We start from the raw sequence: 15,000 nt of genomic DNA on the forward strand, positions 1-15,000 counted from the left end.
TAGATTTCTAAATCTAGACGAATGCCAGTTACTTTAGACCATTCTCGGTTAAATTTTTAAATCCAGGTGAATGCCAGTTATTTTAGACCATTCTCGGTTAAATTTTTAAATCCAGGTGAATGCCAGTTATTTTAGACCATTCTCGGTTAAATTTTTAAATCCAGATGAATACCGGTTATCTTGGACCATTCTCAGCTAGATTTCTAAATCCAGATGAATACCAGTTATCTATTCTCAGATAATTTTTTAAATCCAGGTGAATGCCAGTTATTTTAGACCATTCTCGGGTAAATTTCTATAGCCAGATGAATACCGGTTATCTTAGACCATTCTCAGCTAGATTTCTAAATCTAGATGAATACCAATTATTTTAGACCATTTTCAGCTAGATTTCTAAATCTAGATGAATGCCAGTTATTTTAGACCATTTTCAGCTAGATTTCTAAATTTAGATGAATGCCAGTTATCTTAGACCATTTTCAGCTAGATTTCTAAATCTAGATGAATGCCAGTTATCTTAGACCATTCTCAGTTTGATTTCTAAATCTAGATGAATACCAGTTACTTTAGACCGTTCTCAGCTAGATTTCTAAATCTAGATGAATACCAGTTATTTTAGACCATTCTCAGTTAAATTTCTAAATCCAGATGAATACTAGTTATCTATTCTCAGATAAATTTTTCAATTCAGGTAAATACCAGTTATTTTAGACCATCCTCAGCTTTATATGTAAATCCAAATGAACACCATTTATCTTAGACCATTCTCAGGTAAATTTCTAAATCTAGATGAATACCAGTTATCTATTCTCAGCTAAATTTTTAAAACCAGGTGAATACCGATTATTTTAGACCATTCTCAGCTTTATATCTAAATCCAACTGAACACCAGTTATCTTAGACCATTCTCTGCTAGATATCAAAATCCAGATGAATGCCATATATCTTAGACTATTCTCACTCATAAAACAAATATGAATATTAATAAACTCACCATAATATTCATCGCAGAGGTAGATATCGTTGATAATATTAGGGAAATGCTTGATTAGTCGTTTAGCCAAGTCATTGTGTACCGACGTGGCATTGAGCACACACAAATGTAGAACTGTTTCCCCTACAGCCCCCAGGTCCTTCAAGTCACAGCAAACAAACCTGTAGGTCTGATGGTCGGCAGCTGTAACAAAAGAGAATATTAGCACCTGACTGTATTTTGATAATAAAATATATTTCTACCGCTTGCCAAGTTCTTAAGAGAAAGACTTAGGGCTTTTTTTTTAAGATTTTAACTTTTTTTAAGAAACATGCACTTTATAGATAAGATTTAAATTTTCATTTATCTCAGGTTTGTACCTCATAATTCAATCATTTTTATCCCTTATATTTAATATATATGCTTATCTTATTTATTTTTTAACATTAATAGAATACTTTTTCTTCGCAAATTTTATCGGAGCAGCTCTGTAAGAGTAGAGCTTGACTTATTGGGCTTGTTGTTAGTCTTCTATTTTCACACCGATGTCAGTAGATTAAAGGGTCGATTTCCTGATGCGCCCTCTTAAAGCATCAGGCATGGTTTATAATTTGGCAGAGGGTTTACACGATTGCATGTCTTTGCAGTCATCAACCACAATTATTGGATGTGGGCCTAACCTTTTGACTTAATAGTCTAACTGCAAAGTAGCAGTTTCCACGGTTATTGGCAGTGGGCCTCGCTTTTTGCCAAAGACCAAGACTGCAAGGCAACAGCTGTCCTTTTAGTCTCTTTCTACGACACGTAGGACGTACGATACAGTAGTAGCTTTTTTACGACACGAGACGTACGATAGTCGTTTTCTACGACACACAGGACGTACGATAGTCACTTTCCACAACAAGCAGGACATACGATAGTCTCTTTCTACGACAAGCAGGACATACAATAGAAGATTTCTACGACACGCAAGACGTACGATAGTCGATTTCTACGACAAGCAGGACGTACTATAGTCTCTTTCTACGACAAGCAAGAATTACGATAGTCGATTTCTAAGACAAGCAAGAATTACGATAGTCGATTTCTACGACAAGCAGGACATACTATAATCTCTTTCTACGACAAGCAAGAATTACGGCAGTCGATTTCTACGACAAAAAGGGCGTACGATGGCATTATTCTTGCACCCTTACCACAAGACAATCTCATTGGGCTGGTTAATCTTCTTTTGATAAATAATAAAAAAATCAACAGTCAGATAATCTATATACCTAAAAGTCTGGTGGTATGCGACTGGAATAATTAGAATCGTTATAACAAGGTGTGTTATTACCATAATTAACATATGGCTGAGGAGAGAATATTAAAAGACTATCGATTGGTTAATACTAGTCACGTGTTGGTGAGTGATTGGTTAGTCATTATGTGATAACAAAGTAATTTGTTCATATAGCAAGTGTTATTGCTAGTGCTATTTATAGAAATTGTTTTATCATCATCATCAGCATCATCATCATCGTCATCATCGTCATCATCATTATTAAAATAGAGGAGATTTACCAGCCCAATGAGTCCATGTGTTTTCAGGAGAATATTTTTGAGTAATTTCTTGTAAATGATAATACATATTGCCGTCCTGCTTTGTTTGTTTATGAATCTTTTAGCAAATTAAAAAAAAATAAGCAGTAGTTTTACTGCAAATGATAAAAGTTCACCGGTTACCAGGAAAACGAACCCATTTGATAGATGACATACTTTATATTTTATATTTTTTTTTTCCTTGATAATGAAATTACTCTTATTTGATTATATCTATGGCGTTAAAATATAAAGGATTCAATAGAATAAGAAGTGTCAGGGAGAAGGAAATTAAATCAAAGATAAAAATGGACAAAATAAGACTTCAAAAAGCTAGCGAGTCCAACTTAATTAAGAATCTTTCTCTTGTGTTTAACAATCTGTTTGACCTATTTCATCTTATTGGTCCTTTCGATCCTTCGATTTTTAATGAAGGAAGTTGTTACCTCGGAGCCATAATTAAGTAGTAACTCTTCTAAAAGGTTCCTAGGAATGACCAGAGCCATATCAAACAAACTTTTTTTGGCTGACAACCCTGGTTAGAAAATGTTTGAGGTGTCGTGAACATTTTTCATTAAAAAAGACTTCTAATTTTTGTCATGTCTCGTTTTTCTAAACGGCTTCTTCCTAATATCACAAGGCGTATAATATCCTAATTGCGTGTTGTCTTTGAAATCATTGTTAATGGAATTTTACCATCTCCTGGGACGTTATGTTTTTCGTTCGTGTCTGTTTGTCATATCTGTTTTTCTTGGTCTGTGAAAAAAAACTGGTTTTGGTGAAAATTTGGGCAAATGTATTTTAGGGACATCGATGAAGATTCGTCTTCTTTTATAGTAATCACCCCTCTCTCCTCCTCCTCCTCCTCCTCCACCTCCTCCTCCTCCTCTTCCTCCTCTTCTCCTCCCCAATTCTTCATCAGCGTTAATCAATAATTTCGGCCAATATTCGTCCAATCACGGTCTGTGAAAAACTGGTTTTGGTGAAAATTTCGGCAAATGTATTTTAGGGACATCGATGAAGATTCGTCTTCTTTTATAGTAATCACACCTCTCCTCCTCCTCCTCCTCCTCCTCCCCAATTTTTCACCAATGTGTCAATCAATAATCCTCGGCCAATATTCGTCCAATCTCAAGATATTCTTTAAAACAGACAAGCCCTCTTGCCCGGACAGAAGTTTGCAAACCCGAATTTTTCATTCTTATTTCTGAAATCATGTTTTTTTTTTTTTTCCAGTGTACTTTTTGCTTCCCCTTTGTTCAGAAATCACTTTAACGGCTTTTACTTGACTCCATTCCCATTTGACGTTATATACTAAAACTTACAAATTATACTACTTTGATTTTAGACAGCTACGCTTACAAATTCAGCACCATTACTAATTATGAAATTACACAATGCTTATAGAAATAAGGCTTAGGATGTGCTGAAACTTGGCACTATAAACAATATATTGATTGTATATTCCCTTTAGATTTTAACTTGGAATTCTTTCCAAACTTTCCAATTGATTTTTGCTAAAAAAAATATATACATAGTAATCACTTTTTATGAATTCTTTCATATATAACTTTTGACAGAACTTTTGACAAAATTCAAATTTAGTAAATAAAAACATTTATCGGTATTTGTTTACAAGACCACGCTCTCCATATACTGCCAAATTATGCAAAGCTATTGCTTTCCTCTATTACTCTTTCATGATTCAAAACCATGCACCACATGGGAAACAATTTAAATTGAAAAAAAAATAAAACTAGATTTCAAAAAAAAATAAAAGGGCCTGATTTCCTCACCATACGTACATTTGATATATATATATATATATATATATATATATATATATATATATATATATATATATATATATATATACATATATATATATACATATATATATATATATATATATATATATATATATATATATATATATTCAAAATAAATACTAAATTAAAAATGGAGTAATTACTGAAAAGTTTCCATAAAACATACAATTCCCTAACAGTGACACTTTTGAGTCATTACTCCAATTTAATCTATTATATATTTTGAACATTTATATCAAATGTACACTGGTATCACAACAATCGTTTGGAACTTTACTATGTTGATGTCAGTTCCAGGTTGGTTAGTGAGGAAATTAGGCTAGTTATTTTTTTTTTTTGTAATAATAGTTCTTTATAATTTCAACTTTTTTCCCAAGTGGCGAATTGTTTTAAATTATGCTAAAGTAATAGAGGTAAACAATAGCTTTGCAGAATTTGGCAGCATAGGAAGAGCGTGGTCTCGTAAACAAATGCCTATTTATCTCTTATTTCTGTTGAAAATGCGAATGATAACAATAGCGTTTTCTAGGGTTCTACGTCGTTGTTGTTACTACAAAAGTTTCACTTGAAGGCAAGACCTCATTTATATGATAGCCTCTACCTGCCACACGTTTAAATCAACAAGTAAAATCCCACCATCTTGTGTTTTTCCTCTACAAAGGGATGTCTCGCCCGAAGCTTCGAGGGAAATAAATGTTGTAAATCGACACAATTAATCTTTGATATATAAAAAAAAATACCAGGACAGGGGATTTGAAATGTCTTGTTACACAATATATCCAGTGTTACTCATAGTCGGATGTATAATAGATTAAAAACATGAATAATGAATTGTGATAGATCTCATGTAGAATGTAAGAGTTGGGTAACTTTTGGTTGGAAATGATTTCCTCTGATTTGTGACATTAATATATTTATCTGACATTTCTTTCCCATCTCTGTTTACATTCTTTGAATTAACAAACTTTGGAACTCCTTTCATCCTTCCTTGTTAATTTAGATTGGTAATAAGAAATAGAGGCCTACGAGATAAGCGGCCCAAGTAGTATTTATTATAAAATAGTGAAAGGGTTGAAATATAGTAATACAATCTAAGCGGTATATGAAGCTAATATTTCTTGTGGTAAAGATCACTTAAGATTAATAGGCTTTGTATGTCTTCATTGCCTTTTAGTTGTACTGTATACTATAGGGAAAATAAAAATGAAAGGATAAAATATGCACATTGATGGAGGAGGCTATAAAGGTTAAGGACACATATCCAGGGCTCAGTAGAGAAATTTTAACATTAAAGGGAGAAAAAGACTTAGAGAGAAAGTGGTCTGTTAAAAACTGAAATTGCATGGAGGGAATAAAAATAAAAAAGTTCCGATATCACTTACTAAGGAATATGAAAACTGATAAGCAAAGGAATCGAGGAAACAACAACAATATAAGTCTTCTAAATGGTAAAATAGAAATTATCAATGAAAAAAGGCTCCTAAGTGGTTATAGTGACACGGAATCAGCTGATCAAAATCTAGATTTCTTTAAAAACAATAGCAAACATAGGATCCTTTGTGGCTATTTCAAATCAGATTGGTGCTGAACTATATGCAAAAATATGTTTAACGAGATTTACCAATGAAACTAAGAATTCAACGTGTGCTTGATTCAATGGTAATATTTGAAGCAAAAGGAAAAAAAAAAACAGTCGTACGGATATATTCAATATTGAGCTATTTTCCCTTATAGAGAGTGATTTCAGATATGAAAAGACACGATTGTCGCATTCATCATTCTCTTATCACACAACTACGCCCCTACATCTAGTTTTTCATTCCTTCACCTCTGTCGTCCTTCCATCGATAAGGATATTAAACACCTACCGAGTCTCAGCACACCCTTTTCTCAGCCACATTTTTACTGATTCCCAGACTCCCCTCATTTCTGCCACCATGAATCTTAATTAATCTACAGTACAAACAATTTGTTTTCCATACATTGCAACTTTAATACCCTCCACATTGCTTCTCTTCTGAGTTTATTACAAACGTTTTTAGGACATCTTAAACCATGTAGTCTTTTTTTTTTTTTTTTTTTTAGCCTTCACTCGTAACTTTCATATCAAATACTTGATCCATTAACCCTCGTCCCTTTACTTTTTCTCTATCGAACATACTCGGGATCATAACTGGTGGAGGAGACTAGATCCCAAAGTCAATTGTGACCCCCCCACCCCCCGGCCGAGATATATCTCAACTGATTAAAATAATATAAATGAATATCTTTAATTAATAAATCAAATCAATATTCAATAAAAACTTCATTACCAATTTTCCATCATAACTTTTTTACCATCCAATAGTGTCAGACAAGCAGTCTACTTGCAATAGGGCTATACCGTGTGACGGGCCGAGAGAGGGTTGTGAACTCAAAGGCAGGATGCAATCAACTGAGTTGTTTATTAAGGAACACTCTCCTTTATATACAAAACCTCAAGGCAACAGGCCATAACCTGTTCGAGAGACAGGCAATGTTACAGAGCAAAACCGGAGACATGATCATTCAGGTTCTTTTTAGTGCGAGGGAAGAGCGCAGATACAAGCATAATATATAGAAAATAATTATGAACAATTGTGTGACACACGGTTGGTACATGGCTCCCCCCCTAAAAATGACATACTGTACATGTTAAATAGGGCGCCCTGATCTAGAGAGGCGAACTGTAGGCGGGTCATCTGGCAGAAGATAAGCAGGTTTTAGACGATCAATGGAGACCCAGTCTTCTTTGCCCCGAATGTTTAGGAGGAATGCTTTCGGACTGCGTCGGATCACAAGGAAAGGCCCCGTGTAAGGGGGCGTTAGTGGTGGCTTGCTAGTGTCGTTGCGCAGGAAGACGTGCGTTGCAGAGTGCAAGTCCGTTGGTATGTGATGCTTCGCTGGGGGCTTGTAAGTCTGGCGGCACGGAGTAAATTTTCCCACGACATGACGTATGCGCTGGAGATCGTCGGAGGAGGTTGTAGAAGGAAAAAATTCGGCAGGGACGACCAACGGGTCGCCATACACCATTTCGGCTGCCGAGACGTCGAGGGCGTCTTTAGGAGTGGTCCTTAGTCCCAGGAGGACCCAGGGAAGCTGAGTAAACCAGTTGCAATCCTTGCAGCGGGACATCAAAGCTGCTTTGAGGGTGCGATGAAAACGTTCAACCATTCCATTGGCAGCGGGGTTGTAGGCCGTTGTCTGATGTAGGGTGATGCCCAGGAGATTCGCTAATGACGTCCACAATTGAGAGGTGAAAGTGGTTCCCCTGTCAGAAGTAATATGCTCAGGGATACCGAATCTTGAAATCCATCCAGAGAGTAAGGCAGATGTATATGAGGCAAATGTTGCAGTTTCCACGGGAATGGCTTCAGGCCAACGAGTGGAGCGGTCGATGACGGTAAACAGGTAACGATGTCCTTGTGATGTGGGTAGGGGGCCTACAACGTCGACGTGAATGTGTGCGAAACGACGCTGAGGTTGAGGAAAGGTGCCCACTCCTGAATCCGTGTGTTGTTGTACTTTGGAAGTTTGGCAAGAAGTACAGGCGCGGACCCAATCCTTAGCATCCTTAGAAATGCCGTGCCAAATGAACTTTGCCTTCAGCAGTTGTGCAGTAGAATGGCACGAGGGATGTGAAAGGCCGTGAATGAAATCAAACACCTGTCGGCGCATGGGAGCAGGAATCCAAGGTCGCGGTCTACCAGTACTGACGTCACAGAGGAGGGTGGTGTTGGAGTCTTCAAGGGGGAAATCTTCCCAACGGAGGGACGTGCAGGATGTCCTACAAGCTTGATACTCTGGATCCTGTCGTTGGGCTTCAGCCAGGGCGTTGTAATCCAATCCCAGTTGAACGGCAGCCAACGTGTTTCTTGTCAGGGCATCGTCAACGGGATTCATTTTCCCAGGGACGTATTGGAGGGTGCAATTGTATTCAGCCACGGCGGAGAGATGTCGGCGTTGACGGGCGGACCAGGCGTCAGACTGTCGAGTGAAGGCGTGCACCAGAGGCATGTGGTCTGTGCGAATGACGAAGGGCGTACCTTCTCAGAAATGGCGAAAGTGACGGACAGCCAAGTGCACCGCCAGCAATTCTCGATCGAAGGTAGAATAACCCGATTCTGCCTTGGACAGTTTTCTGCTGAAGAAGGCCAATGGGCGGGGCGAGCCTTTGACCACCTGCTCGAGTACTGCACCAATAGCGACGTCGCTGGCATCGGTGGAGAGAAGGAGAGGGGTGTGTGGGATAGGAAAAGTGAGAGCCGCAGCAGTTGATAGGGCCTTCTTTGCATTGCAGAAGGCTGCTTCTTGAAGGGGACCCCACTTCAGGTCCTTTGGCTTGCCCTTGAGGGAGGCGTAGAGGGGAGCAAGAGTGGCGGCAATGGCTGGCAGAAAACGGTGATAATAGTTGATCATGCCCAAGAATTCCTGCAGAGCTTTGACGGTCGAGGGCGCGGGGAAGTTCTGAACGGCTGCTACCTTCTCTGGGAGGGGATGGACTCCTTCAGGAGTAATACGGTGCCCTAAGAACGACACTTCGTTGGCGCCAAAGGTACACTTGTCGTACCGGACTACAAGGCCGTTTTGTTGCAGGCGGTCGAGCACGATATGCAGGTGACGGAGGTGTTCCTCTTTTGAGGAGGAGAACACAAGTATGTCGTCCACATAACATACACAGAAAGGGAGGTCCCCGAAGATGCCATCCATGAGACGTTGAAACGTTGCCCCAGCATTACGAAGGCCAAAGCAGGAGTAATTGAAGGTGTATGTACCAAACGGAGTGGTGATGGCGATCTTGGGGATGTCTTCTGGGTTCATAGGCACCTGATAATACCCCTTCAGGAGGTCGAGCGTAGAGAAAACCTTCGCTTTGTGCAGGTAGGCGGTCACGTCGGCAATGTTTGGGAGGGGGTAGTGATTCGGTTCTGTTTGCATGTTCAGGCGCCTGTAATCCCCGCATGGACGGAGGGAGCCGTCTTTCTTCAGAACGATGTGTAAGGGTGACGACCATGGGCTGGAGGCCTTTTGGCAAAGGCCCATTTCCTCCATTTCGGCGAACGTCTGTTTGGCGGCTGCCAATCGTTCCGGTGCCAGACGTCTGAATTTTGCGAAGACTGGGGGTCCCGTCGTCTTGATATGGTGATAAATACCGTGCTTGGCAGGAACCGTGGGCGTTTGGCGAAGTTCTGGACGGAAAACTTCTGGGTACGACGTGAGGAGGTGGGCGTAGGCATCCGTGGGTGCGCTGATGTGGAGAGCGAGGTTAGAGGGGGTGGGTTGAAGAGGTGTCAACAAGTACGAGTCTGCGTTGACCAATCGTCGGTGGGCGACATCGACCAGAAGGTGGAAATGAGAGAGGAAATCCGCACCGAGGATTGGCATTGTGACGTCAGCAACGAGAAACTTCCAATTGAATTTACCGTTTCCGAACGATAATGTGAGGTTCTCGTAACCGTAGGTAGGTATCGTAGATCCGTTGGGAGCTACCAAGCGGACGTCGGCAGATGTAGACAGACTACGTCGTGTCTTGAAGAGTTTCCTTGGCAAAAGAGAACGACAAGCACCCGTGTCTACCAAAAATCGCACGCCCGTTCTTGCATCCTGTAAAAAGAAAAGATTAGAAACATGGGAGGCCACCGCCACAAGCGATGGCCTACTTACACGTTTTTTGGCCACTGACAATCCTTGGCACATTTCTTCGCGGTTGCCCCGAATCTGAAGTGGTAGTAGCAAAACTGCGGCGGATGGGAGGTAGTAAGTGGCTGTAGAAGTCGTTTGTTGGGGCGCGAGCGATTGGTGGGTGGTGGGCGGCTTTGTCGCCGCTTTGGCACATCACGGGGTAGGCGTGTATGTCAGCTTCGGTTGACGTTGAATAGGCATCCTCGTCGTCAGGGGTGGAGGCGTTGATGGAGGTCTGGAAGTGGCTGTCCATAAGGGCGTCGGCTTTGGTCATCAAGTCCTTTATGGGTAAACTATCGACATCGGGTATGGCAGCGCGTACAGGTTCGGGTAAACGGCGTATCCAAAGGGCACGAAGTAGGTTCACCTCACGAGGAGAGCCGTCTGCGGCAGGTTGAAGGCGAGCGATACTGGTCATTTCCCTGAGGGCAAGCGAAGCCCTTTGGTCCCCCAACGGTTGTTGCGAGAGCTGAAAAAGCTTTGCTATACGGGCGGCTGGTGACGGCGAGTACTGCTGCAGAAGTTATGTTTTGAGGGCGTCATACGCTATTGGGGTGTCTCCTTGTTCACAAAGCCAGTCGGATATTTCTGGGAAGGTGTCCTCGGGTATCGCCGTGAGAACATAATCCGCTTTGGTGGTTGAGGGAGTCACGCCCCTGATACGAAATTGGACTTCTGCGTGCAGAAACCAAGCAAACGCCTCTCCGCTGGCAAACGATGAAAGTTTGAATGGAGCGGCCGCAGCACCAACTGCCGTAGAGTCCGCCATAGTACTAACGATGAGGGGGTGGGGGTGGAAGGCGGTGGGAGCGAGTCGACTTCCGGGGTCACCAATGTGACGGGCCGAGAGAGGGTTGTGAACTCAAAAGCAGGATGCAATCAACTGAGTTGTTTATTAAGGAACACTCTCCTTTATATACAAAACCTCAAGGCAACAGGACATAACATGTTCGAGAGACAGACAATGTTACAGAGCAAAACCGGAGAAATGATCATTCAGGTTCTTTTTAGTGCGAGGGAAGAGCCCAGATACAAGCATAATATATACAAAATAATTATGTACAATTATGTGACACACGGTTGGTACAACCGCGTGAACCAAAAACCCCTTCCTCTCCCTACTTGTCCTTTTCTTTTCTTTCCATTCTCAGTCGCCTGCGCTTGCAGGTGGCTCCTAAATTAACTCAACATCGCACGAGGGTCTGCAACTCTCTTTTATTCTCCTCCTGTAATTCTCTTTCTCTCTTTTTCTTTATTCTTTCCCATCCCGAGTACCCTACATTCGGGCTTAAACTGGATTGTATCCAGGGGTACTCTTCATTATCCCATCTTCCTCACTTCCCTATTCTTATCCTAGTAGCAGTACTTTTGCTCTCAAAGCTATTTTTTTCCCCTGTTTAAGTCCTCGGGCTTATAGCATCCTGATTTCCAACTAGGTTTGTAGCTTAGCTAATAATAATAATAATAATAATAATAATAATAATAATAATGATGATGATGAAGCCCTCACTTTTCCACTACTATAAAGTCCTCTTGTCACCTGCTTAGGTTGTCAACCATACTCATACTATACATCATGCTGAGTAACTTTTTATTCCTATAATTCGCAAATTGACGTCAAATCTCTACAATTCTTGAAATCTTCTCACTTTTACCTTTACTTACAGAAGCATCTATTGTCATTCCATCATCCAGAAATACCTTATACATCCTGTTCAGCCCGTTAATTACACAATCACCGTTGTACAACGACATCTCAGAATACTCAATCAATCGATTCATGACTATATTCACCCCATTCAGCATCTCTCTCTCTCTCTCTCTCTCTCTCTCTCTCTCTCTCTCTCTCTCTCTCTCTCTCTCTCTCGTTCGTTTTTTAGAGATAATTTTCGTCATTAACCCTTCCCTCTCCTTTTATCTACTGGTAGAAAACTCTAATGTTCTTGCCTGTCTCATATTTTTTACTTCTCTGAATACCTTCTTATGAACCTATACAAGATTTTTTTTCCTCTCCTGAAATGCTATTGCACCTAGAATAATTTAGTATTCTAAACATCTTGTTTCTTCAACCCGTTCAGTATTGTTTATATTAATCGCCCAACTCATTTTCATCACACGGTTACCTGTGATCCCAAGATCCTTTCATGATATACCGGTCATATATCCTGTCTACTCATTCCACCGATGTTTTAAGCCCTAACCTTTGCTTGATCCACTTCTTCTGTATTATGCATACATGTATATAATTAATCACACGTGTATATATATATATATATATATATATATATATATATATATATATATATATATATATATATATATATATATATGTATTTGTATATATATATATATATATATATATATATATATATATATATATATTATATCTATATATATATAATATATATATATATATATATATATATATATATATATATATATATATATATATATATATATATATATATATATATATAATGTACTGTATACATACATGTATATATATTCCCTAAATTGCCCCCTTGTTGTATATCTGTTTTCCTCTGTCCGTTTTTGCCTAGAATTGCAAGGAAAGAAAAACCATATTAACGCTCGATCAGAAAATGATTTTTCATCTTAATAGGAAAATGTAAATTTCTTGAAAACCATCATTCATGCGAGGCTCTCCACGTTTAGAAAATAACCTTGGCTGCCTTCATTTACTTAAATCTCTCTCTCTCTCTCTCTCTCTCTCTCTCTCTCTCTCTCTCTCTCTCTCTCTCTCTCTCTCTCTCTCTCTCTCCTTCCTTTTTAGTTTTCTGTTCTGCCTAGGTCTCCCTTGCTTTTTTCTCTGCTATCTAATCTCTCAAGCTTTATCTCTTTGCACAAATTATTCTTTTAGTAATTTATTATTTTCTAAATGATAATCAGATTCAATTTAGACTACTGTGACGTGCCTGGGGAGATAAGAACTGAACAGCGGTCTCTGGATAACTAACATTATTTAGCGAGAACACTAATATTTGTATTATTATTATTACTATCCAAGCTACAACCCTAGTTGGAAAAGCAAGATGCTATAAGCCCAGGGGCTCCAACAGGGAAAAATAGCCCAGTGAGGAAAGGAAATAAGGAAATAAATAAATGAAGAGAACAAATTAACAATAAATCATTCTAAAATAAGTAACAACGTCAAAACAGACATGTCGTATATAAACTATTAACAACATAAAAACAAATATGTCATAAATAAACTATAAACACTCACATGTCCGCCTGGTCAACAAAAAAGCATTTGCTCCAACTTTGAACTTTTGAAGGGTTACACACGGGTGACAATTGCATGTGGACATTCAACAGCTCTTGTCGTTTAGGTTAAGTGTTGCTTGCAGCTTGAAAGCCGCTACAGTTATAAAGGTACATAAGGTTGGCATTGGCATAAAGATTAATATTATAACTATAATGGAAATAGTAAAAATTACGGTGTGTTATATTCAATGGCTTTTATCGTTCAAGATGATTGGAGCCATATGACGGTTACTGAGCCTGCTGCATTACAATACTAAAAAGTTTTTAATAGCATATTTTTCATCAGCATATTTTTTGTTAGCACTATTGGCATCTCCTGCTGATGAACTACTTTCTTTACATTAACAAAATATAAAGAATTTACCATGTTCAGTTTAATGAAGAAAAAGTTCCTTACAAACATATTTTACAATGTATCCTCAGAGAAGCTGAACAAACATAGTAATAAAAGGAAAGCTTACATCGTAAGCAATCGCCTCAATATTGATTCTCCTCTTTGCATAATCATTGTGACCATCTTGAAATATAGTCATAGTCTTTAAAGAAAATCAAAGCATTTCTAATGTTCTTATTAAGAAGTCATAAAATGGGCCTCGCAGGAAATAGTTTCATAGGTTAGTCATATAGTTGGGGAGGGTCATTATTTGTTATCTCAGGATAAACATTAGTTTTTGAACAGCGTTGTAAGAAGGTCACGAAGAAATCATATTTGTGATGACGTAAGTCATAACATTTACGGTACTGATAGTCTGTTCGTAGTCTTTATGATAGTTTCAAAAGTGCAGTCTTTAAATAGTTTCCTAATCTTGTCACACCATCTTGTCAGGGATATAGCTTCTGAAAGAGGCCTTATGAATTTCTTTACTTGAATTATGTAATTTCCGTAATTTATTCAGAAGCCTGTAACTGAAATGAAATGCTTTCATATCCCATAATTATACTTCAGATTCTGAGAAATGTTCCTACACGCCTTTATGAAGTAAAACTTATTCATCGTACACCACAAACATGTGTAGAAGGTTAATTAACATTTCCTCATTCTATATACCTTCTTTAGATCTGCCCATATCATTGACTCATTCGGCGAGAGGAAAGTCTTGGAATTAACGCCGTAACATAAAAAGGTTTAAGCCTAATCTTTTTCTTCATATGATTCATTCCTCCTTTGAAACACAGCCATAGAATTTACCCTTTGAAAATGGTCGAGGAAAAACGGGTCCCCTTTTTTATTTAAAGCTTGGGCACACATATGATACTTTAATTTTTAGCCAAATATATAACCCATTCCGCCAAGGCTCCCTGCTTGTTGATTATTTGGTGTTCTATAGCTAACATACTATCGAGAACAAGGAGTGTTAGCATCAAGCATACTTTCCCGTAAACTCGATGATATCACCATAGTTTATGGTGCAGCTAAAGCCTTCTCTGCGAGTGTGTCAATATCATAACCAAGGTCTCACCAACGATCCCACCCACCAGGCCCTCCCACAATTGTTTCGCGGCCTATACAGCAGCTGAGGAAACCATTTCTCTCTCTACTTGTTTGTATTCCCTACTCGTTATCAAGTCTTTCATCCATTTCTGACCATAAATATTGGTATAAACCATCAGTTCATGAGTTATCCTGAC

General features: G+C 39.1%; 1 protein-coding gene across 1 annotated transcript in view; it reads right to left on the bottom strand.

Moving 5' to 3' along the window:
* The window catches only part of nan (transient receptor potential cation channel subfamily V member nanchung), a 208,831-nt gene that overhangs the window by 117,343 nt on the left and 76,488 nt on the right, over positions 1 to 15,000 (bottom strand). The window contains exon 4 of the mRNA XM_068381153.1: positions 995 to 1,177. Within this exon, the coding sequence (XP_068237254.1) occupies positions 995 to 1,177 (183 nt within the window). The remainder of the gene's footprint in view (positions 1 to 994; positions 1,178 to 15,000) is intronic.

The sequence above is a fragment of the Palaemon carinicauda genome, chromosome 10 (genome assembly GCF_036898095.1).
Source record: "Palaemon carinicauda isolate YSFRI2023 chromosome 10, ASM3689809v2, whole genome shotgun sequence".
NCBI classification, from domain to species: Eukaryota; Metazoa; Arthropoda; class Malacostraca; order Decapoda; family Palaemonidae; genus Palaemon; species Palaemon carinicauda.